This window comes from Sapajus apella, unplaced genomic scaffold, assembly GCF_009761245.1.
Source record: "Sapajus apella isolate SASKATOON/1434 unplaced genomic scaffold, GSC_monkey_1.0 scaffold97, whole genome shotgun sequence".
NCBI lineage: Eukaryota > Metazoa > Chordata > Mammalia > Primates > Cebidae > Sapajus > Sapajus apella.
Window position 1 is genome coordinate 1,373,828 of NW_022437037.1, and position 23,833 is coordinate 1,397,660.

Consider the following 23,833-nt stretch of genomic DNA (forward strand, 5'->3'; position numbering starts at 1 on the left):
GCAGAGCATCCTGGCAGGTTAGGAAACGGAGGGCAGAAGAAGAGATGCTGAGGAAGTACTTTGGTGTTTGAGGCTCAGGGACAGAGACTCTTACCGAGGCCAGGGGTCTGCAGAGACCTCAGCATTGCAGGGAGAGGTCCCTCTGGGTTGGAGAGGGCAAGTGAGTCAGGCTGTCACTTCCTGAGCACTGTCCTGGGCACTCAGCGCTAACAGTCTCATCACACCTTCACCAGAATGCTGCAGAGGCAGAACATAACCTTCCATTTTACAGATAAGGAAACTGAGGCTCTGGAGGTGGAGTCACAGGCCCAAGGTCATAAAGCTGAGTCAGAAATATAGAGCAGGATTTTTTTGTTGTTTTTTTTATGATTTTTTGAGACAGAGTCTCTCTCTGTCACCCAGGCTGGAGTGCAGTAACGCAATCTCGGCTCACTGCAACCTCCGACTCCAGGGTTCATGCAATTCTTCTTGAGTAGCTGGGATTACAGGCCTGCGCCACCATACCCAGATAATTTTCATATTTTCAGTAGAGGCGGGATTTCACCAGGTTGGCCAGGCTGGTCGCCAACTCCTGACCTCAGGTGATCCGCCCACCTCGGCCTCCCAAAATGCTCAGATTAGAAGCATGAGCCATTGTGCCTGGCCCAGAAGCAGGATTTAAATCCACATCTTTCAGACCACAAAGAGGCCCCACCCACCTCTTGTCCCCCTAACTCCACATCCCCCAGGCCCTCTGGGTGGTGCTTGGCAGGGGATGATAGGCAGGAAGAGAGGAGCTTTCTGGGAGTTGGCTCTTTGTACCCACAGTTGGGAAAAGCGTGCTGCACTTGCCCTTCGTTATGCCATCAAGAATGCTCGACTGGATGAGGGAACTGAGTCATGGCCAGACTCATTTGTTATTTAGAGATGGACACAGAGGGCCGGGCGCAGTGGCTCACACCTGTAATCCCAGCACTTTGGGAGGCCGAGGCGGGTGGATCATGAGGTCAAGAGATTGAGACCATCCTGGCCAACATGGTGAAACTCTGTCTCTACTAAAAATATAAAAGTTAGCTGGGCGTGGTAGTGGCACCTGTAGTCCCAGCTACTCAGGAGGCTGAGGCAGAAGAATAGCTTGTAACCAGGACCTGGAGGTTGCAGTGAGCTGAGATCGCGCCACTGCACTCCAGCCTGGCGACAGAACAAGACTCCATCTCAAAAAAAAAAAAAAAGAAAAGAAAGAAATAGACACAGAGACGGCAACAGGCCTGGGGTCCAACCTTGAAGGCACTCTCCGGCAGCTTGAGCTCTGGGCAGTCCTGGCCCTGAGGCCGGAAGGTGGAGGGGACAAGAGGACGAGTGTGGCTGGCGTGGGCAGGGAAGGCGGAAGGGCATTCCACACAGCGAGGGTGCACCTGAGAGGGCATGGGCTGCCTGGGGCCAAGAGGGTAAGGCCTAAAACGACCTGACCAAGAGGGTGGAGACAGGGATGAGGGCTCCTGTGGATATGAGGACTCCTGGCGGATGGGGGCTAGGGAGAGAGAGGGGCCAGTCCGTGAGTCAGGGTCCCTGGTCTCATCACCAACCAGTCTCAGTCTGTTGTTGGGTCACTGCCTGGGCCTCCCTGGACTGCTGAGAAAAGAGTTTCCTTCAGGTCTGCATTTTGTATTTGTATGTGTGCATGCGTGTGTATGTCCACGTGCGTCTGAGCATGTCCATGGGCACCTGCAACCTGCTCGGGCGTCTGTGTGGGCCTGGGGGTCATTTTGATGTGTCCTTGTTTGTCCAGCATCTCTTGTGATCGTGTGTGTGAGCGTATACCTTGGGCTTTTATGCTCCTCAGGGTGTGTCAGTGCACACTGTGTGTGACCCCAGGTGCCTGTATGTACCTCTGTATGTGGCAGCATGTTTCTCTGTGTAAGTAGGTACCATTCTAGTCACCTCATGTGTGTGCACATGTGTTAAGGTGTGTGTCCATGGGGTGAGGGCTGGGGTCGGTTGTCTCCAGGGCAGGGCAGGGCAGAGCAGAAAGGGAGATTGTCAGAGCCCAAAGTTCCTCTGGATCTGGGCAGCCTGCTCCTCCGACCCTTCCCCCAGGATGGCTTCCGAGTACTCCCCAGGTTGCGAGGGAGGACAGGAACCACAGTGGCCGTGGTTAGAAGTGGAGGAGGCAGGTGAGAGAAATGGGCCTTCAGAGGAGGCTGAGGGCAGGGCTCCTGGGCAGAGGATCGGTGACAACTAGGGTCGAGGTTACTCAACAGACAGCGAGGAGACCCCCACCCGGGCAACTTTTCCAGAAACCTGGTGCTGGGAGTGCCCTAACCCAAATCCAGTTCCCAAGAGCGTCCCTGGTGTGTGCCTCAGCCTCCCAGAATATACCAGCTGGGCCCCCAGAGCAGTCACCTGACGCTGGTTCCGAGTGACCTCCTCCAAGGGGCAGAGCCTGAAACAGCCCCCACAGTGCCTCCCAGGGCCAGACATATGTATACATGAGTAGAGGCAGTAGACCTCCCCACAGCTGGAAAGGTGTGCATGTGTGTACATATGCATCAGCAGTTGTGTGTGTTGTAAATGTGTGAGCATGCTCAGAGAGCGGCCTGTAGGTAGAGTTGTGCACATGTCATGTATCAGTGTTCACGTGAGTATATGTGACCTGTATGTGTGCATATGGGTGCAGACACACTCAGGTTTGCCGGCATATTGTGCTGGCATTTGTGGGCACATGTAAATAGCAGGCTTGGGCAGATGCAGATGGACGGGTGGTAGAGATGGGATTTCACCATGTTGGCCAGGCTGGTCTTTAACTCCTGACCTCAGGTGATCCACCCACCTGGGCCTCCCAAAGTGCTGGGATTACAAGTGTGAGTAGGTGGTCATGTTTGAGTACAGGTATATACACATATGGTCACCACACACCTATGTGTTGGCAAGCATGTGAGGGTGGATGTGGGTAAGGCTTGTAGACTGTTGGCACATGCAACACAGGTGTGCACACATGCATGGTACCTGGCCGCTGTGGGCGTCAGCACGGTCAGTCCTCCCTCACCCTCCTGGATAGGTTCTTGGAAACTGCGACATTAAGTAAAACCACAGACGGCAGTTCCTCAAATAATGTTCCCATATAGCGGGCATGAAAAAAGTTTATTTCATTATACAACTTCTCAAAGTCGCCGTTTCCAAGAACCCATCCACAAGGGTACATGAAGACTCACTGTACGTGTCACAGGCGAATTCTTATGCGTGTGGGTGTAGCTGTGGGTAGGCATCAGGAGCCCTGCACACATAGACCTCCCACGCCAGCTGCCACCACTGTGGTTGTCTGGAGGGGAGTACAGGACAGATACACAGCCGGGGGCCATCCCAGGTGGCAGAGCACAGGCAAGAGAAGCATCAGCTCAAGCACCTCCCCTACTCTCCAGAGTTTGGCAGTGGGCACAGCCCCATGCCCAGCCTACTGGCCATCAGCAGGAATTCAATCCCACCCCAGTAAACCCGGCTCTGCTTGGCCACTGCAGAGCCCTGAGCTGGGGGAGGGAACCCCACTCGGAAATCGGTCATAAATTTCTCGAGATGCTTTAATTTTTTAAAAGCCCCACATAGTTGCTTTGCATTGCGAAAACCCACAAATATCGGCTAAATGAGGTGCGCCAGCAGAAGGCCTGCCAGGCCCACAGCCCTCCCCTCCCAGCAGCTGGGCCCAGGCTCAGCTGGGGCCCCTGGCCTGGCCAGCCAGGGCCGAGGGGCCCATCTTTGTTCCGAGCAGAGCTCAGACTGCAGAGTGGCTGGGTAAATAGTCGCCGCAGTAATCACAGGCTGATTCCAACTAATTAAATCCTGCGCCAAGAGCCCACTCCAGCCAGTATCCCGAGAGGCCGCAAAAACACAGACACCCCAGACGGGGCACTGCTCCAGGCCGGCTCTGGCTCTCTAATCCTGTATCTTTTGAAAGATAGGCGCGCCCCGGGATGAGGGGTCAGCGGGCCTGCCCTGTGCCGAGCGGTGGAATTTTTCAATAACCAGCAGCTGGGTCACCAGGCACACAAAGGCAGTGTAATATCCTGTGGGCTTACTCAGGGAGAGAGAGTGAGCCAGCTCCCTCCAGGCCGGGGCAGCCGCCCCCCACAGCCCAAGCCCCCAGCGGCCCAGAGGCCACTTGGCCAGGCCTCCACTCCCCTCCCTCCAGAAGGGCAGAGGGAAGCGAGGTCGGCAGCCTCCGCCACCCCCTTCTCCTGGACTGGGGCTTCCAGGTAAATTCATCTTTCTTATTAAAAACCAGCCCTGATGCTCCTGGGCCCCAGCTGTGGCCGTGGTGGGACCTGCCCGGGGCAGGGCTGCTGGGGCTGGGCTCCTTCCAAGGGGTCAGTGGATGCTCCTCACGTAGGGAGGCCACACCGCAAGGGGCAGAGGTCTCCAGCTCCGGGAAGGACCGGTTTCAAATCCCTTGGGCCTGTCTGCTGGAGGCCATCCTGGCTGGCCCAGTACTGGCTGGTGACCTTGAGCAAGGCACTCAGCTGTACCCTCTGTGGAATGGGATCATTAGTGACAGTGTGAGACTATTAGAGGGACTGAATGAGAGCCAGTGTCTGAGCGGCTCCCCCTGCCTTAGTTTCTCCCATGGAACGATGGAGGTCAGGGGCCTCCCTCACAGGCCATAGAGGGAGGCAGGGTTTGTGCCTGGGCACGGCTCACACGCTGTAGAGAGCTGTCCTCGGCGGGACCCATGCGGCACATGTGAGAGTGATTAGAAGCTGCAGAGACTCAGTTTATTTTATTTTATTTTATTTTTTTTCCCAGAGAAACAATAGTTGCCCCTCTCCCGAGTCTGGAATGCTTTACACCCCGTGTCTGGGACCCCTCATTTAAATTGGCTGCGAAGGGACAGGCACTGTGAGCCTGGGAGGAGGTTGTTAGGGATGGAAAGCTGGGGCCCAGGAATTTACAATCCGTTACTTGAGGGATGTCCTGCCTTCCCTCTTGCCCCATTCAGGCCTTCTCAAACCCAGCATGTGCCGTAAAGATGTCACACAGGGCGCGGGGGGCTGAGGAGCAGTCCAGGGCCTGGCCTTAGGGAGGGGGGCGCACAGCCCAGGACAGAATCCTGGCTGCACCACGTCCTGGCCAGCTGAGCCTGGCAGGAGCTTCCCTCCCAGAGGCACCGGTAAGCGCGAGTGTTGGCTTTTATCATTTGCCGGGCCCAGTGATGCCGGAAGTGATGCCAGTGATGTGCCCAGGCACATGGTGCCTGGCGCAGGACTTGGTCAGAACTGTGCACCCCTTGCTGCCCACCTGTGGACTCTTTGCACACACAAAGCAAGAGGCTCTTTTTGGCTTTTGTCCAACCACACGCTGACCTATCTCTTACTGGGGGCTCTGGCACTCTGTAGCTGTGAGGCTTGGCACAAAGCTCAGTTTTCTCATCTGAAAAATGGGAAGACTCTTTCTCCCTGCCTTCCAGGGTCAAGAGGAGATGAGAACTCCAGGAGCTCAGCCCAGAGCCTGGCTCACAGCAGGCATCCATGCTGGGATTCGGGGGAGCCTTGGACACCACGGGGAGCCCCTCCCAAGGGAAAGGGCATTGAGGGGACCTGTCAGAGTGAATGGGGAGCCACCCACAGAGGGTGGGGAGGGCTCTGCGTGCTGCTGGCTGGACTTTGTGTGTGCCTGACACACCAGGCCTCACAAGCAACTCAGCACCAGGGAGCTGGGCGATCTGAGGCCTCACAGGAGGCTGATGGGGTCAAGCTCAGGGACCAGTGTAGAGAGAGGCTAACCCAGGGGTCAATTGGACAGGGCAGGAGGTAGCTTTTGGCACCATCAGGGAGATGGAGATGGACAAGTGGACACAGATTTGGGCTCAAACAGTGAGGCCAGGGGGGCTTTGAAGGGGTGGTTCCCCAGGCACCCAGCTTTACCAGGTCCCCAGGTTCTCAGATACTCCACCTCTGCTCTAGGCAGAGAGGGGGCATTGGGGCATGGCTAGGGGCCAGCACTGTGCTCCTCGGGAGCCTCCCCTCCTCACCGACTCCTGGGGACTCCCAGCCCTTGTCTGGGAGATGAGCATTTAGGAATCTGCTTGTGCAGAGGTGGTGGGAGGGGCAGGGGTGGAGGGCGCATCCCCACGGGGAGATTGGATGGAAATGGCCTTCGAGTGTGTGTGTGAGTGTGTGGCTGTGGCAGCAGCAGAGTAAACAGCCGCTGCCCTGTCCTCTCTACGGCCGTGGCCAGGTACACAGGCCTGTTTGGACAGCTGCCTTGTCTGTCCGTCTGTTTGGGAGATGCTGGCTGATAGATGGGGGTGGGCAGACTGTTAACCCCTTGTTGCCTGCACTGCTATGTGCTCCCTGCTTCATCCATGGGGTACAAGGCAACTAGATGGTGGTCCTAGCTGTGCCCCCAGCTCCTCTCTGGGGGGCATCTGTAGTTCTGAGTCAGGGACAGAGTAAGGGGGGTCCAGGGCATCAACAGCTTGCTCCTCCCCCTACCAGGGAGCCAAGGACGGAGGAGAAAGGGGTCTCCCCCAGTGGTGACTAGGGGCAGAATATGTCTCTGAGTGTCTGGATCCCTCCTCACCCCAACACCATGCCCGGCAGACGCTCCTCTTCCTTTATTAAAAAGTCACTGCTGGGCTTTCTCAGGACCACTCCTCTTCAGGAGCACCTGCTCCACCTGGGGTATGGGGTGGAGGCAATTAGGGGGCGGGCATTCAGGGACATCAACAACAGGCCCCTGCTAAGTGTGAACTGGCAGAGATGGGGCTTGGGGCCACCTGTAGGGCAGCTAAGCTCCATCTATCTCCTCTGGGGCATCAGAGAGCCTGACATGGGGAGATCCCTGACACAAAGATGAACGGATGCTGCGCTGGCTGTCAGGTGACTGCCTGCCTGGCATCTCCACGTGGTCCTCCATCTGCCACCCTGTGCCCCCATCTCAGCCAGGGCTCCTCAGTCCACATCCAGCAGGCACCTGACAGGGCCGAGGGAGCAACCCCAGTTCTCCCATTCACTCCCAAAGCCCTGTCCACTTCAGGAACTCCCTACTTCTTCGCTTTTTGGTAACCCACCCCACTCCCACTCCGGCAACCCCAGCGACTGCAGTGCCTCCCACCTGCAGGGCACCAGCCTGGAGCCTCTTAGCCAGTCTCTCCACAAGTGATCTGTAAAAAAAGTAAATCACTCAAGCCACTCCCTACTTAAAACCTTTCAATGACTTCCTGTGGCTCTTGAGATTAAGACAAAAATCCTTTAAATGGCCCACAAGGCCATCAGCAGGGCATGGGTTAAATAAATTAGGGTTTGCCCTGCAATAGAGGATCAGGCAGCTGTAAAATCAGGTTCTCCTGCCCTGACGGGGAGTCATCTCCAGTCAATGGATGGGGGTGGCAGGTGGACGGATGAGGTGTAGAACAGTTATAGAGCATATGTGTTTGTATAAAAAAGAAAGGCCAGGAACGGTGGCTCACGCCTGTAATCCCAGCACTTTGGGAGGCCGAGGTGGGCGGATCACGAGGTCAGGAGATCAAGCCCATCCTGGCCAACGTGGCGAAACCCCGTCTCTACTCAAAATACAAAAATTAGGTGGGTGTGGTGGCGCTTGCCTGTAATTCCAGCTATTTGGGAGGCTGAGGCAGGAGAATCGCTTGAACCCGGGAGGCCGAGGTTGCACCTGCACTCCAGCCTGGGCAACAAAGCGAGACTTCCTCTCAAAAAAAAAAAAAAATCCCATTACCAAAACAAAACCAGAACAAAACCCTGGCTGGGGAGAGGAATGATGGATGCACTCGAATTCTGGTGTGTGGGTTTATGTCTGTGTGGTGTATCTCTGGAGGAGGGTCAAGTAAAAGACCTGGGTTGCCTCTGGGGAGGGGACCTGGATGGCTAGGCACGGGGTGGAGGAGGATGCAGAGAACACCCTTTGGTATTTGTACATTTCAATATTAAATCACAAAGTGCATTACCTATTCAAAAACATATTCAGTTATTTTAAAAATTAAAAATGTTAAGTAGATAGCGTGCAAGACCCTGCACACTTGGGCGAGCTCCTGCACTCCCCAGCTTCCTCTTGCTCCACGCGCCCGCCCTCCTCGCAACCCTCTGCACCGTTCATTTCTCTTTGATTCTTGTCGTTTCTCGGGACCTTTGCACTTTAGTGTTCCTCTCCTGCCTGGCCTCTCCACCACCTCCTATACTTGCCTGGCTGATTCGCCCTCCTCTCCCCTCCCCGTCTCAGCCCAAACCTCTGTCTTCTGAAAAGTGGCGTTCTCTGACTCGCTCCCCACTATAGTCCTTGGGATGGGCTGTCTCCCATCGGCTTGTTCGCTGCTGTCCCCAGCACCCAGCACCACACCTGGCACACAATAAGCAACTGCATCAGTATTTGGGGGAATGGATGAACTGGCAGGAAGAGGAGGATACCCTGGGAATACCATGCTATGGGGCTTGGGAAGTGCCCACCTGGGCTTTGAAGGATGAGAAGCATTTGGCCAGATTCAGAGCATGACAATATTCCAAGCAGAGCGAAGGACAAAGTGCAAAGACCAAGCAGCTGGCTTTCTCTAGCAACCTGTCTGCCACCCCAGTTCTTTCATGCCCAAGCTGGGTATGTTGAGCAAATTACCTCCACTCTCTGAGCCTCAGTTTGCTCATCAGCAAAATGGGGGTGTTGGCAGAGACCTCTCAGATGTCTCTGAGTTGCTAGGGGTGGGGTCCACAGATCCCATAGGGAAGGCTTGCGCACAGTTGGTGCTGGATAAATGCTGGGGGAACCGCTGCAGGCGAGGGGAAAGGGTTAAAGCTAGGCGCTTTTTAATTGTCAAATGACTGCGGGCGATTAGCACTGGCAGCTTCCTCAATAATCGCTCTTCTCTGTACCTGCTGGGAGCTTAATTAAAAAACAAAGAGGCTCAATTTAAAGGCCATTACTATGCTAATTCGGCCAGGCGGGCGGTGATTAAGCGGCTCGGGCAGGCTGCGGGCGGCTGGGGCGGGGCGTGGGGCGATCTGTTACCCACTAAATGGGCGGGCGGCGGGCCCTGCCTGTCCCAGAGGCCGGGTCCCGACCTGTCTTGCCCACCCTTTGCCCGTCTCCAGCCAGAGTGCAAGAGACCCAGCGATGGAGTCCCCCAGATTCTTTTCTCCTTCCCTGGCAGAGGATCCCTGTCTCTGGCAGGAAATGAGTGCCACCCACACTTTCATATACCTCCTTTCAATTCCCGCTCTTGCTCCCTCCTCTCCAGGCTCCCCTGGGCTCAGCGTCGAGTCCTGCTCCTTTCTGGCACCTGCTTCTCAGAGTGTTCTCTCAAGCCTCTGTAGATGACTCAGCCAGGGGACTCATCCTGCCCACCCACTACAGCTATGTCCCGACAAAAAGTCAGCCCGGCACACAACAGCCCACTAGCTAGCAGCAGGTGTCAGGCTCCCAGACCTCCGGGGCGTTTGCTTCCCAGGCCCCAGCCACCTTCCCAACCTCCAGGAAGGCAGGAGAGTGTGGTGGTTACCAGCCCAGCTGACCGGGGGCCCCAGCTCTGCGTTTCACCAGCTGGATGACCCGTGATAAGGAAGAGACTCCTACCTCCAGCAGTGGTCACGAGGCATCGGTGAGGCCCCTGAGTGTGAAGCTCCCAGCACAGGGCTGGTTCCCATGAGTGAGTGGAGTGTACCTCTAGTAGGAACGTCTGCCAGCTTCATTCACAGCCTGGATTCAAACATTCGAGCAGGAGCACAGGGCATGTGCTCAAGGGCATTGAGGAGGAGAAAGCTTAGTCCAGATCTCAGGAAAGAGACTAGGCAGTAAGGCCCTCAGTGACTGGGCTAACAAAGTTGATGCTATCTCTGGCTGCGTTAAGAGGAGCATAGGATGGGAAATAAGGGAGGAGATGGTTGGTCTTTCCCTTTGGAGGAGAGAGCTCCTGGACTTCATACCTCAAGAGCTTACATGGACAAGCTCAGGTTCATTCAGAGGGTGATTGGAATGTGGAGAAACTGCTGGGCACGGTGGTTCAGGCCTGCAGTTCCAGCACTTTGGGAGGCAAAGGTAGGTGGATCACTTGAGGTCTGGAGTTTCAGACCAGCCTGGCCAACATGGTAAAACCCCATCTCTACTAAAAAATACAAAAAATTAGCTGGGCATGGTGGCGCATACCTGTAATTCCAGCTATTTGGGAGGCTGAGACAGGAGAATCACTTGAATCCGGGAGGCTGGGGTTGCAGTGAGCTGAGATTGCGCCATTGCACTCCAACCTGGGCAACAAAGCGAGACTCTGTCAAAAAAAAAAAAGAAGAAGAAGAAAGAAAAGAATGTGGAGAAACTGCCACAGAAGCCTAACCAAGAGAGGGAGGTGTCACTGTCTTTGAGTCTCCAAAGGGCAAAAAGGGGCTCACTTAGTCTGTGGGGTCCCAGCTAAAGCTGGACATTTGAACCCAACATATGACACCCCCAAATCTGTCTCGACTCCATGGTTTTTACCCTGAGCATGTTTTTTTATCAGTTGCCTGGTAAAATTTGTAGTAATAAACTTTGGTAATTTTGTTAACATTGAAAACCACCCTGCCTGAGCCTGGGGAAAATGTAACTTGGTAAAATAATCCATATAAAATACAACTGACAACAGTGAAATGACCACGGTAAGATGTGTCACTGGTCACAAATTAACCAGAATCCATCAGCAGGATACAACATAGGCAAAAACCTGATGAGAGAGCAAAGCTTTATGGAAATTTTTTTCATGAAAAATAATTTATCTCAATGAAAATAATTGTAGGGAAATAACGGCAAAAGTAGAAAATTATTGATCAAAAAGAAAGAAAATTGATCAAAAAATTAAACTGCTTTAATGGAGTTTGTTCCAGAAAAGACTTGCTCAATGAAAGTTTATCAATGTTGTTATAATCCTAATTAAAATGCTATGGTCAGCCAGGCGCGGTGGCTCATGACTGTAATCCCAGCACTTTGAGAGGCCAAGGTGGGCAGTTCATGAGGTCAGGAATTCAAGACTAGCATGGCCAACGTGGTGAAACCCCGTCTCTACGAAAAAACACAAAAATTAGCCAGGCATGATGGTGGGCACCTGTAATCCCAGCTACTTGGGAGGCTGAGGCAGGAGAATTGCTTGAAACAAGAAGGCCGAGGTTGCAGTGAGCAGAGATCACGCCACTGCTCTCCAGCCTGGGTGAAAGAGCAAGACTCCATCTCCAAAAAAACAAAAAAACAAAACAAAAAATGCTATGGTCTATGTACAGCAGTCCACAATCCTTGGAATCAGAATGGTGGGGTCAAAATATCAGCTGGGTCAACCACTTGGACGCTCTAGTGGTGCCCTGGAGATCTGAGACTCCACTCCGTGGAATACCTGCTTCCCCATTCCACCAGGAGCTCCCTGGAGGCTGTGACCCTGCTGATTTCCCATTGTCTAGCACAGAGCTTGGTCATGGTGGATGCTTGCAAGTGCTTACAGAATAGACAAGTCGTATCGTGAAAGTTTCTGCCCTTTCGGGAGGAACTGAGTCACTACATGGGGTTTGGCACAGAGCAAGTAGCTAAGTATTTGTTGGATGGATGGAGGCATGGATGTTTGTATGCGTAGCTGGTTGAGAGCCTGGATGGGTAGGGGATGCGGAGATAGATGGGTGGTGGATGGATGGGGAAGTGGAAGGATGGATGCGTGCACACATGGATATTCGTATGGGTGGATAGATGGTTGAAGGGGTGGGTGGATGGGGGACAGGTGGATACCTGGGTAGGTGGATGGATGCATGGATCGATGGGTAGATCAATGTATGATTTGATGAGGACAAAAGAGATATGTCCAGGCTTCCAGCCTGACCTTTCTTTGTCACCCATATTCTAACCTGACCCACTATCTTCCTAACCCTGAAAATGGCCTCCATTTTCTTCACACCTTTGCTGTTTTTCAACTTCTCCCACCCAGAATGGGCTCTCTGCCTTTCCACCTCTACAGAGAGCCTGATTCTGGCCTCAGACACACACATTCCCATCCCAGCCCCAACACTTCCCCCATTGGAATCTTCTGAACTCTTTGAAGTGTCCCGAAAGTCCTTCCTGCCCCACACCCTGCCCTTCACCTGGCTGAGTTTGCTTGGCTTCAGACTGCGTGGAGTCCCCGGCCCTTCCTGGACACCTGGCTCTGGACCTGGCCTATTCTGGCCATGCAGGACCCTGGAGAGAAATCCAAAGGCCTCTGCCTCCCATAGCCTAGGGTTTCTCACCTTCCATGTGTGTTGCCAGCCCTCTGGACTATGGGGGCCATCATCTTCCCACAACCCCAGTGCCCCCAGCCCAGGCCAGAGGCCCAGCAGCTCCATGCTCATGAAGCAAGTGCAGAGTTGTTTTGGGAGGAGGCCAGGGCAGATGAGGTTAAAGCAGGAAAGGGCTTCAAGAACAGGGAGGTCTGAGAAGCCAAGCACAGAGGCTGGGAGGGTGAGCAGGAACTCGGGGACACAGTGTGCCAGGCTCAAACCCCAGCTCAGACACTAAGCAGCCATGTGCCCTCTCCAAGCATCACTTTCCTCTCTGGCAAAGAGTGACGGTGCCAACCTCTCGGAGGTCTGTGGGGAGAGGAACCCATGGGCAAATAAAGCACAGAGCCTGCTCTATGGAAAATAGTCCGTACATCTTAGTAAACAATAATAATGATAATCATGACTGTTGGATTTGGCAACCAGGAGCTGGTGACCTCAGTGAGAATAGGGGAAGGTACCTGGGACCAGCTCAAAGGGTTTGATGAGCAGGTGGGAGGAGAAGGTTCCTACTGCGGACCAGGAGAGGGCCTGGCTCATAGTAGACGTTGGGTAAATGTTAGGTGAGTGGGGGAATCACAAAATCGTCAAATGTATTGAATTCACTAGTGAAGGGCCAGAAAGAAGGGGGAAGAGGATGAACCCAAAGGTTTGTGAAATAATACAGGTAAAGCCCTTTACGTGGTCCCTGGCTCATAGCCCGAAGCCCTTCTGATGCCTGGTTGGCCCAGGATTTTCTGCAGCTCTTCTATCCTGGACTCAAGTCCCAAGTTCAGCCAGAAAAGATTCAGGGGAGGATTGTCAGAGGGATGTGATGCTCCACCTCCTACCTGCACCTGACCCATCCCGCCGATGGGGGGAGGGCTCCTGCCTGTCACCAGGGAAGGTCTGGCCCCACAGAAGCCTCCATATTCCCACCACCCATTGGAAGTCAGAGCCTCAAAGGTGGGAAGCCAGTTGTCAGCTGCCAAGCCACATGGGCACGGCTGCTCACCCTGTGGTAGTGTGTCTGTGTGATGTGTATCTCTGGGTGTGTCTCCATCCTGGCAGCCCCCACACAGCATCTCCAGCCTGGGCCCCTCCCTGAACTCCAGCCTCACACAAGCAGTTGTCCCTGGACCTATCCACATGACTGCCTAGAAGGCAGCTCAGACTTAACACATCCAGGGCTGCGCTCCCTGTTCTCCCCTGCACCTCGCCACAGACGCCATGTCCTCTAATGGCAACTCTGTTATTCCGGATGCTCAGGCCAGGAGATCTTGGACTCATCCCCGATGCCATCCTTTCTTGCACATCCTCTCGGGTCCCTGTCTGCCTTCTCAAGACTTCCCCTGCCCTCCTGGCTCTGAGCTTACAGCCTCATTGTGCTAACTTCTCAAAGCCACTTCCTGCCCCTCCCTCTAACCCGGTGTCCCCCTACAGCTGCCTAAGGAACGTGGTTAAAATGCCAGTCAGGGCCGGGTGCGGTGCCTCATGCCTATAATCCCAGCAGGAGTTCGTAACCAGGAGGTCAGGAGTTCGTGACCAGCCTAGCCAACATGGTGAAACCCCATCTCTACTAAAAATACAAAAATTAGCCAGGCATGGTGGTGTGTGCCTGTAGTCCCAGCTACTTGGGAGGCTAAGGCAGGAGAATTGCCCATACCCAGGAATTAGAGGTTACACTGAGCCAAGATCGCACCACCGCACTCCAGCCTGTGCGACAGAGCAACCCTCTGTCTCCATAAATAAAATAAAAATTAAAAATTAAATGCCAATCAGATCACAGCGCCCCCACGCAAAACCTTCCCAGGGTCCCTGTCTCATGTGATCTGTCTCCTCTGCCCCCATCTCTGCCTGTACCTTGTCCCCTGAGTGCATCTGCTCCAGCCACACCCCAGATACTTGGTCCCCAGGGCCTTTTTTTTTTTTTTTCCAGAGATGGGCTTCGGCCATGTTGCCCGGGCTGGTCTCAAACTTCTGGACTCAAGCAATCTACACGCCCCTGCCTCCCAAAGTGCTGGGATTCCAGGAGTCAGCCACAGAGCTTGGCCTCCTTGGGGCCTTTGCACTGGCTGCTCCCTCTGCAGGGAACTCCTTCCCCCAATATTGTAGATACCATCCCCAGGTGAGTGCTGGAATGTGTGCCTCAGTCGTGCCTCTGACTGTTCCTTCTAAAGCTGCAGCCCCGTCCGTCTTCCCTGTCTCATTCTTCTTTGCCTTGTAGTCACCATTCGTCATACTCTATGAAATAGATTTATCTATGTGTTAAAATAGATCAGTGTTACTGTCCTTCCACCACTGATGAGAATGTCCTCCACTGATGAGAAGGAGCTGGGGGTGGGGGAGTTGGTAAGGGCTGTGCCTCTGCTCACTGCTTTAGCCCCACCTTCAGACAGGGCTGGGCACCGCACAAAGGAGGCAGTAAAGAAATATTTGTAGAGCTGGGCACGGTGGCTCATGCCTGTAATCCCAGCACTTTGGGAGGCCGAGGCAGGCGGATCACAAGGTCAAGAGAGGGAGACCATCCTGGCTAACACGGTGAAACCCGTCTCTACTAAAAATACGAAAAATTAGCCGGGTGTAGTAGCACATGCCTGTAAGTCCCAGCTACTCGGGAGGCTGAGGCAGGAGAATCATTTGAACCCAGGAGGCGGAGGTTGCAGTGAGCCGAGATCGTGCCACTCCAGCCTGGGCGACAGAGCAAGATTCCATCTCAAACAAAAAAAAAAAAAAAAAAAGGAAAGAAAAAAAGAAATATTTGTGGAATCGCCGAATGTGCATGTGGGCCTCCCTGGCCAGGCTGGCCCGGGATGGCTCTCCGGGCTCCCGGCTGTGCCCGTCCCTCCCTGTCCCTGGCCCGTGACCTCCAGCCCCGGCTGGGGGCTCCCAGCAGCGCCCCTGGCGCGGATCAAAGGGCCGAGGGCCGGCAGCCCCGCACAGCTGCGTCTGCGCCCGGGCCGCAGGAAGCGCTGGGGCAGCCCTCACGGCAGGCCCGGCCCCGGCGCGGCGAGGAGGCCTGGGGAGGCCGGGAGGCCGGGAGGCCGGGAGAGGCCCAGCGAGGCCCGCGGAACACCCGCCTCGCCGCGCATTCCAGCCGCGTGATTGACGCGCGCACCGGGGCCCCCGCCCGCGGCTCCCGCCGCCGCCCGGCCCGCCCGCAGCCGCCGCATCAAAGCAGATGTTTGCAGCTGGTTTGAGTTGGATCCTCATCAGCAGGCCCTTTTTTGTCTCAAAATAAAAAACAGCTACGGCCCGGAATGATAAGGATGCGGCAGGCACGTGTGAGAGATGTCAGCGGGTCCGGCAGGGAGGAGGCCGGGAGGCTCCCTCTCCAAGTGACAGGCTTACTCTAGCAGCAGCTGCTGCCGCGGCTCCCGGCCCCCGGCCCCCGAGAGTGTCTAGAGTCCTGTCCCCTAGCTCCTGTGAACTGCAGTTCATCCTTCAACGGGCATCATCAGAGCCGCCCACAGTCATAACATATGCCACCACACTGAGCTCTTAACTGTCGGAAAGAAAGGCTCTATGGCTGCCATCCTGGGCACCTCCGACCAGCCTAGGGAGGAGGTGTGGCACAGGGAGGTCAGTACATTTTGATGATTACCTGTAAGGTGGGCATTGGGATAGCCAGCTTTCAAATGGAAAAATCAGTTCAGAGAGTGGAGGTGGCGTGCCTAAGGCCAGGCAGCTAGGAAGTGGCAGAGCTGGGATTCAAACTCACTCCTCTGCCTCCAGAACCAGGTTCTTAAGTATGTGTCATGTCCCTTTTCCAGAAAGTCCCCAGATGGACTCTTGCTGCTTTCTGTGCCTCTCGGCTTGCCCAGCGTGCCCCCAGTACCCCCCCAAGCGTGCCTCCTATGGGATGAGTTTCCGTCCAACTCGTGCACCTAGCATCTTCCATGATCCCAGCCTAGAATCAGCCTCCATGGGCGTTTGCTGGGTAAATGTGAAAGGGTATAGCCAGTGGGGACAGAAGGGCTGCAATTACAGGGGCCAAACCTCGGGGTCCCCGTGGAGGGAAGAAGGTGTTTCCAGCAGTCATTGCGGCAGGGGCTGTGGGGCTTGGGCATGGAGAGGCCCTAAAGGAAACCAGCCCAGAATCTTCCTGGTCCTCAGTGCAGCCTATACCTACAAAGGGACAGACAGGGAGAGCACAGACCCAGCAGTGCAATTAGGGCGCTTCAGACAAAAATGGGACGTAGCAAAGAGGAAGTTCCAGAGACTTAGATTGGGGAGGAGGAGGGAGCACGCACCTATTGAGATCCCTCCTGGACCAAGCCTTCCCACGCGGGTTAAAATCACCAGATTCTCAATTACCCAGGGAGGGAAAGGTCAAACCCCCATTTTACAGAACAGGAATCTGAGGCTTGGAGAAGGGGGGTGGCTCACTGGAGGCTGTGCAGCTGGCAGCGGAGGTGTGGGAGCCACCCCTGAAAATGGAGTGGGGGCTGACAGAGCTCTTGAGTGAGCAGGAGAAGGAAGGGACACGGGACAGAGGGTCCCATTGGCCCCCTCCTTGAGTCAGATGTCCAGGCCTGGTCCAATCACTTCAGGTCACAAGAGTCACTTAGTACAAACATGGTACCCCCAGGGTCTTTCCCTGGGTACAGGGGATGAGTGTGCTTTTGGGGTGGAGGACTCCCAGCCCTGCAGGAGGCATGCATGGAGCTCCACAGATACAAAGTTAACAAACTGGACTCCAAGTTGTGTCATTGTGAAGGGGCTGAGGGGGTGGGAGGGCAGGTGCACTTAGCTTGTTACCTGGTGGCAGTCTCAGACCCCTAGGAGTAGAATACTTGGTGTTTTCTTGTGCTACCTGGCTACCCATTTCATTTCATGCAAGGTTGTGCATTCATTTGACAAACACACACTAACCACCTCCTCCATGCCAGAGCCTAGGGGGTAAATTAGACTCTAGGTCAGTAGGGGCTGCAGACACACAAATAACTAGAGAATGGCTAGGATTCTGGGCATCAGGGAAGGCATCACAGAGGAGGTGACACTTGAATTGGGTCTTAAAGGACGGAGAGGAGTTCAGCAAGATGCAAAGGAAGGGAGTAGAGAAGCCAGGCCTTGGAAGCAGATGGAATTTTAAGCACTAAGGGAGCAAGAAGGGACTTGCTATGTTCAGAGAGTAGTGAGAAGCCTGGCAGCAAAAGCCGGGTGTCACAGGGTAGGCGGGGCCTTGAGTGCCACAGTGAGGTCTTTGGGCTCATCCTGACATTTTTGGATGCTCTTGGACATTCGGAAGTGAAGGGGGTTTGTAATCTGATTTAACTTGATGAGGAGGCAAGACTAAACTTTGGATGTCTCTCCCCTAACCTTCTGCTTTCTCTGTGAAGTGGGAGGTGGCAGTGGCCTGGACAGAGGCTGTGGGGAGGGGCTGGATAGGGTTGCTTTGATGGGTGGAAGAGGCCCACTGAGAGTAGGGAGACACTCATGGAATGTGGAGTGTGAATTCTAAGAACACAAGGAAGAGCCACATCAACTGTAAAGGGCAGTAACGGGGTGTGGGAATGGCACTGAGGAGAGGGTAGGGGATCTTGACTCCGCAAGGATCTTAAGCGGAAGTCGGGAAGTCCTGGAGAGTTGGTAACGGTGATCACAATCGCTGTTTATGGAGTCCATCTCATGGGCCCAGCCCTGTAAGGCAGTCTCTGTCATCATCCCCATCGGACAGATGGGGATACAGGCTCAAGAGAAGGGACTTGTGCAAGATTCCAGTGCTAGGAAGTGATAGGGCCGGGATTCCAAGCCTGGCGTCTGCTGTCTGGACCCTAAGATCTGTGCATGAAGACCTGCTTGGAGAAGCTGGAGTGCTCCCAGGATGCTAGGAAGCCAGTGTTATTGGAGGTAAAAGAATCAGCCATACTCTGTGTGTCTCTGCAGTTGTCAATGAATCAACCATACTCTGTGTCTCTTAAGAAATTAATCAGAGTTGTAATCCATGTTCAAATGCTCCTGAAAAAATTGGCTTTCAGGAGTTTTGTTTATTAGCCTTATGAGTTTAATAAATTGAACGTTAAACAAATAAACCCATAAAAACTCAGAGGATATGGCGATATCTTCTCACACCCTGGGACTCTTCATAGGAAGGACATCCCTGAAAATGGAATTTCTTACTCCATAATCTCAGATGATCCCACAGGGGGAGGAAAGTGTTTGCCAGTGGGGGAGATGCAAATGTCCAGCCCCACCTTCTGGGGGCCGGGCTTAAGCTGAGTAATAAGAACTTGGGGTGAATCAGCCCCCAAGTCTCAGGAACAGACAGACATGGGCATGGTACCCGGGGCCCAGGGCAAGGGTGGCTTATGGGCAAAGGCACGCTGAGATGTACAGAGCAGAGAGAGAGTATCTGGTGATGCTGCTGTGTGACCTTGAAAGAGTGACCTGGCCTGTGCACCTTACTGTGCTCATCTGTAAAATGGGAATCATGGAAACAGCGTCTTCCTTTTGGGATTTTATGAGGATTGAATGAGGTGACGCAGGCAGCTGATAACTGAGCATTATTAGTGCCCAATAATGTTCTGAGACTGATAATGGAGCCAGGAGTGCCCTGTCCAGATGAGGCCAGACAAGCTGGAAGGGCTGGCCAGAGCCCAGGGTGGTGGTGAGAAGGAGGCACAGCGGGGCCCTGTAAACCCAGTCAGTGTTAGGGTGGGAGGCTGCAGGCTGCCCCCAGGAATCGTGGAGACCCTAGCAAGGGTGAGTACACACCGAACCAAAGAAAGGCAGAGAAGGGCAGACTTCTGTGGAGGACCTCCGTCATGCCAGCATGGTGCCAAGGCCTTTAAAGGAATCCAGCCCCTGCCAACAACGCTGTGGTTGGGGATGATCATTCCCATTCTTTTTATTTTCTATTTTTTTGAGATGGAGTGTCGCTCTGTCACCCAGGCTGCAGTGCAGTGACGCAGTCTCGGCTCACCACAACCTCCGCCTCCTGGGTTCAAGAGATTCTCCTGCCTCAGCCTCCCAAGTAACTAGGACTACAGGTGTGTGCCACCACACCCAGCTAATTTTTTTTAGTAGAGACAGCGTTTCACCATGTTGGCTGGGCTGATCTTGAACTCCTGACCTCAAGCGATCTGCCTGCCTCGGCCTCCCAAAGTGCTAGAATTACAGACATAAGCCACTGAGCCTGGCCTGATCATTCCCATTTTATAGATGAAGAATTTGAGGCTCAGAGAGGTCAAATGCCTTGCCTAAAGCCACACAGCAAGAAAGTTATGGAGGTTGTGCCTGCCACACCCGTTGCTTTACACTGACAGCCCACAACATCTTCATGCTGAGATGCAGGCAGTGTCATTCCGCCCATTGTACAGATACATGAGCTGAGGCTCGAGAAGACAAAATTACTTTCCCGGTTACCAGCTAGCAATTGGTGGGACAAGGCATGAAACTGAAGTCCATGTGATTCCAATGCCACCTGTCTGTGGCTGGGCCTGCTTTTGGGACTGGCTCCACAGTCCTCCGTGGTAGGAGGCACGAAGAGAGGGGGAATGGAGGCTCACAGAGAAGAGGGGACCCCGCTGGTATCCCCAACCCCTCCCACACACGCCATTAGTCGCTCTCACCCCAGCACAGTAGACAAAGGCAGCCGGTAATTGGGAGTGAGTATTTCATGCATCCCCCCCGATGTTTTATTGGGTGGAGAGATGCTTGGAGACCAAACGGATGGCGCATTCTGTTTATAAAGTACGTGCAGTTTGTTTTATTTCCCGAGTTTTTGCAATCTAGATAACAGATGATGCCCTGAGTGGCTGGCGCTGCCTCCATAATGGCGGCACCGAGCCTTTGGAGAAGTATTAATAATAGATTGTGTTGATGAGTTTGGAGAAAGTAGCAATCGACCCCCTGCTGCCAAGGCATTAGCGAGGCTATTCTGCACACAGCCAGCACCATGGCTTTGACTGCAAATGCAGGTCACCCGCCCTGCTGCCCTCTCCCCAGCCTAAGAAGGGCTTCTCTCTGGGAGCCACCCGAGGTGTGCCGACCCTGGCCTGGGACCCTGAGACCCTGGCCCTGCCATGCTAGCAATGACGTGGCCAGTGTCTGTCCACTGGGAGGCCACAGATGTCAGGCTGCAGACCTTAGTGGAGCCACTAGGTCAGGTAAAGCATGGGGAGGGGACAGAGGAGCACTGGGGGTTCGGAGAGGAGTGCCCTCCATGTCAGAGCGGCAGGTTCTGCAAACCCAGGCTCATTCCTCAGCCCCTCAGTAGAGCTGGACAGAAAGCCGGATTCCCAGGGCCTCTGCCTAAAGCGGTCACTGACAGTTGTGTAGATTGTGCCCTGAACAAGGTGATTCAGTCAGAGGGCCCAATTAGAGCCAAAATCCAGCCCACATCCCCCTTGCAGAGCCATGCCCTGCGGGCTGGTGGGGTCCAGCATGTCCACCGCAGAGCCTGGCCTCAGCCTCGGCTCACTCCAGGCATTTACTCACCTGCTCCGCGAACACTCACTGAGGGCCCCTTGAGGATCGAATGGGGCTAGGTCCTGTCTCGTGGAACCCCGGTAGAGTTGGTAGAGTAGGGCACTGACAGGGACATGCATGTCCCTCCACTGTGATACCCACACACCGAGTTACATGCTCAGCATCCTCGAATCCTGACAACAGCCTTCAGGAAGGGCTTGACATCTCCATTTTACAGGAGTAAACTGAGGCTGGGGGAAGCTCAGGGGAGCATAGAGGAGGCCACCTCCCCCAGACTGGGCATCAGAGAAGGCTTCCCAGAGGAAGTGGCATTGGAGTTGGGCATTGCAGGATGAGTAGGAGCCTGTTGGGTAGAATAGAGGTGGGTGGCAGGGGTCGATGGGTGTGCCCCCAGCTGAGTGCCCTGGCCAGTTCTCGGGCAGCAGGTAGAGCTCAAAGCGGCCCTGCCCACTTCACCCCACCAGCTCGCCATGGGTGGTTCAGACGGTAGCCCCGAGAAGGGAGGCACGCAGTGCCTCCCATTTATGGCCATTTCTGTTCCAGAACCGATTAGTAGAGAATTGCAGCTGTAATCTGTGCCCGTGATGGCGGGCCATAAAGAGGGATGGGATGTGCACAGCACTCCCAAGGTGGCGCCCGCAGACGTGGCCCGGGGATGCCGGGAATGAAAAATGGTTTTAATTCCCTCCCAGCAGCAATAATTTGATTCTTCATAAATTTTTCCATCAAAGTGTTGTTGAGCTGAGTTCCCACAGAGCAAGACACGTGACAGGGTGGAGGAGTGTCAGGAGGAGCGGTCAGCAGACACAGCGGAGGAGGGTGTGCTGCCCAGCCCCTCGTGCTAGTGCTGGCCAGGGCTCGGAGACCCCCGCCCTCATTTGTCTGCGGAGATGATGGGAGACGGAACCACTTTGTCACGCGGGAACTGGATTAGGCTCACTCAGCCTGGGAGTTGGCTCCAGCATTTGCTACCCATGCAACCCAGAGCAAGTGACTGCCTCTTAGCACCTCAATTTCCTCATCTCTAAAATGGGGTTAATGTTCATTCTCTTCTTGTAGGGTTGTTGCAAGGATTAAATGCATCTCTGCACATAAGATGCTTAGAGCAGGGCTGGCAATCTGTACATGCTCAGTAAGTATCTGTTCAGGATGAAGATGCATAAGCTGAGACAGACGGATAGGAAGACGTTAGCCAAGCCAAAGGATGGAGAAAGAATGTGTTGAAAGGCTGCCATGATGGTGCTTTGGGGAAACTTCAGGCTGTTCTTTGGGGCTGCAGCCTGGGGAAGCAGAGGGTAAAGAGGGGAGAGGCAGGATCATGAAAGGCCTTGAGTGCCAGCCTCAGGAGCTCAGATGTTCTCCTAAGGCCCATGGAAGCCATGGAAGAGTCTGGAGCAGGGAAGCAGCTTGATCCGATTTGTATTTTAGAAAGATCCTCCTGGCTCCTGTGTGTGGGATGTCTCCTGTGTGTGTGATGGCTCCTGTGTGGGCTGGGGTTTGAAGGATTGAAGGGGCCGGGAGCCCAGGCAAGGGACCAGGCAGCTGCTTGGGCAGGAGAGGAGGGGCCCAGGCTGGGCAGTGGGTTAGACGGGGCTGGGAGTTGCTTGGATGTGTTGGGAGAATCAGAGGAGAGGCAGACGGGGGATTTGAGGAGGAAGGGATCCTCTTCAGACGGGGGCTGACCTGGCCCCCAGGGAAAGTTTGGGTGGACCCTGCACACTGCCCTCTAGTGGCCACCATGTCTCTGAGCTGGAAGGGCCCTGAGCTGCCTCACCTGGGACAGGTGACTCTAGGCAGTTTGCCAGCACCCATCCCAGGACCACTGGGGGCCTGTAGGCAGAAGAATAGGGCTGCAGGGCCCTCCTACTGTCTTGCCCAGTGCCCAAGGGGGGCCTCTCCCTCTTGCCACCCTGACCCTCAGGTCCAGGTGGGAGGGAGAGGCCCTCGGCAGGAGTGGCTTCTGGGACGTACTTCTGAGCGCAGCCCATGCACCCACATTGTGCATCCGCAGGCTCTTCGCGGCCAAGTGCAGCGGCTGCATGGAGAAGATCGCCCCCACCGAGTTCGTGATGCGGGCGCTGGAGTGCGTGTACCACCTGGGCTGCTTCTGCTGCTGCGTGTGTGAGCGGCAGCTACGCAAGGGCGACGAGTTCGTGCTCAAGGAGGGCCAGCTGCTGTGCAAGGGTGACTACGAGAAGGAGAAGGACCTGCTCAGCTCCGTGAGCCCCGACGAGTCCGACTCTGGTGAGGCCTGGCCTGAGCTGGGGGAAGGCCTCAGGGATGGGGCTTGCTGGGGTGTCCTGGGGGGGTGTCCTGGCTGGAGAAGCCACCTCCTGCTTCCAGGACCTGAGCTGGACACAGATGGCGCGTACACGTCCCAATGCACACGCACACTGACGTGTCCACTTGCGTGCACATGACACGAACGTGCATCTCCCCAGGCTCACAAAATGTGCTCTGCTGACTACCTGAGAGCTACCCATCCATACGTATAAACACGTGTGTGATCACATGTACACACAAGCACATAAAATGCACACAGGAGTATCCCTACCCTGAGCATATATACATGTACATAAATGTGGAGATATATGTTCACATACCTGGGAATGCAAAAACCACACTTAAGCGTACACACACATATGCACGTGATACAGCACATGTGTGCACTAAACACCAATCCACATGGCTGCACATGCATGTTTGTACACATGCTCACATGTACTGTGGATTGCGTATGTGTATACACACACAGCTCTCGTTCTCTGGCCCATCCCCCTTGCGCTCTCTTCCGTGATGCCCCCACACACACAGCACAGCTCCACAGGGGTCCTCACCAGCACCTGGTCCACAGGCTGGGGACACCTGAGAGGCAGGGACCTGGTATGCTCTCCCCTCCTTGGCACCCTGAAACCTTCATCCGGGGAAGCAAAGAGCCCCGAGCCAACCTGTTTCCCAGCTGAGGGGTAGGGGCTGGGCCCTTTGTGCTTAAGGGAAAGACCCCATTTCCCAGGGTGAAGGACCCTCCCTACTCTGCTCTAGCCTCCAAACGGATGAGGCCAGTTTGGAACCCTCCTGGCAGACAGGGCAAGCCCAGCCAGGAATGAGTCTTAAGGAGGGAAAGACCAGGAAGTAGCTTCAGCCCTTGTTCGTGGGAACAGTGGGGAAGGACTGGAGCAGGCAGCGTGGAG

At 54.7% G+C, this 23,833-nt stretch overlaps 1 protein-coding gene across 1 annotated transcript in view; it reads left to right on the forward strand.

The window, feature by feature from the left end:
- LMX1B (LIM homeobox transcription factor 1 beta) overlaps positions 1-23,833 on the forward strand; it is an 81,791-nt gene that overhangs the window by 52,622 nt on the left and 5,336 nt on the right. Inside the window, exon 3 of the mRNA XM_032257271.1 lies at positions 22,654-22,886. Coding sequence (XP_032113162.1) covers positions 22,654-22,886 — 233 coding nt within the window. The remainder of the gene's footprint in view (positions 1-22,653; positions 22,887-23,833) is intronic.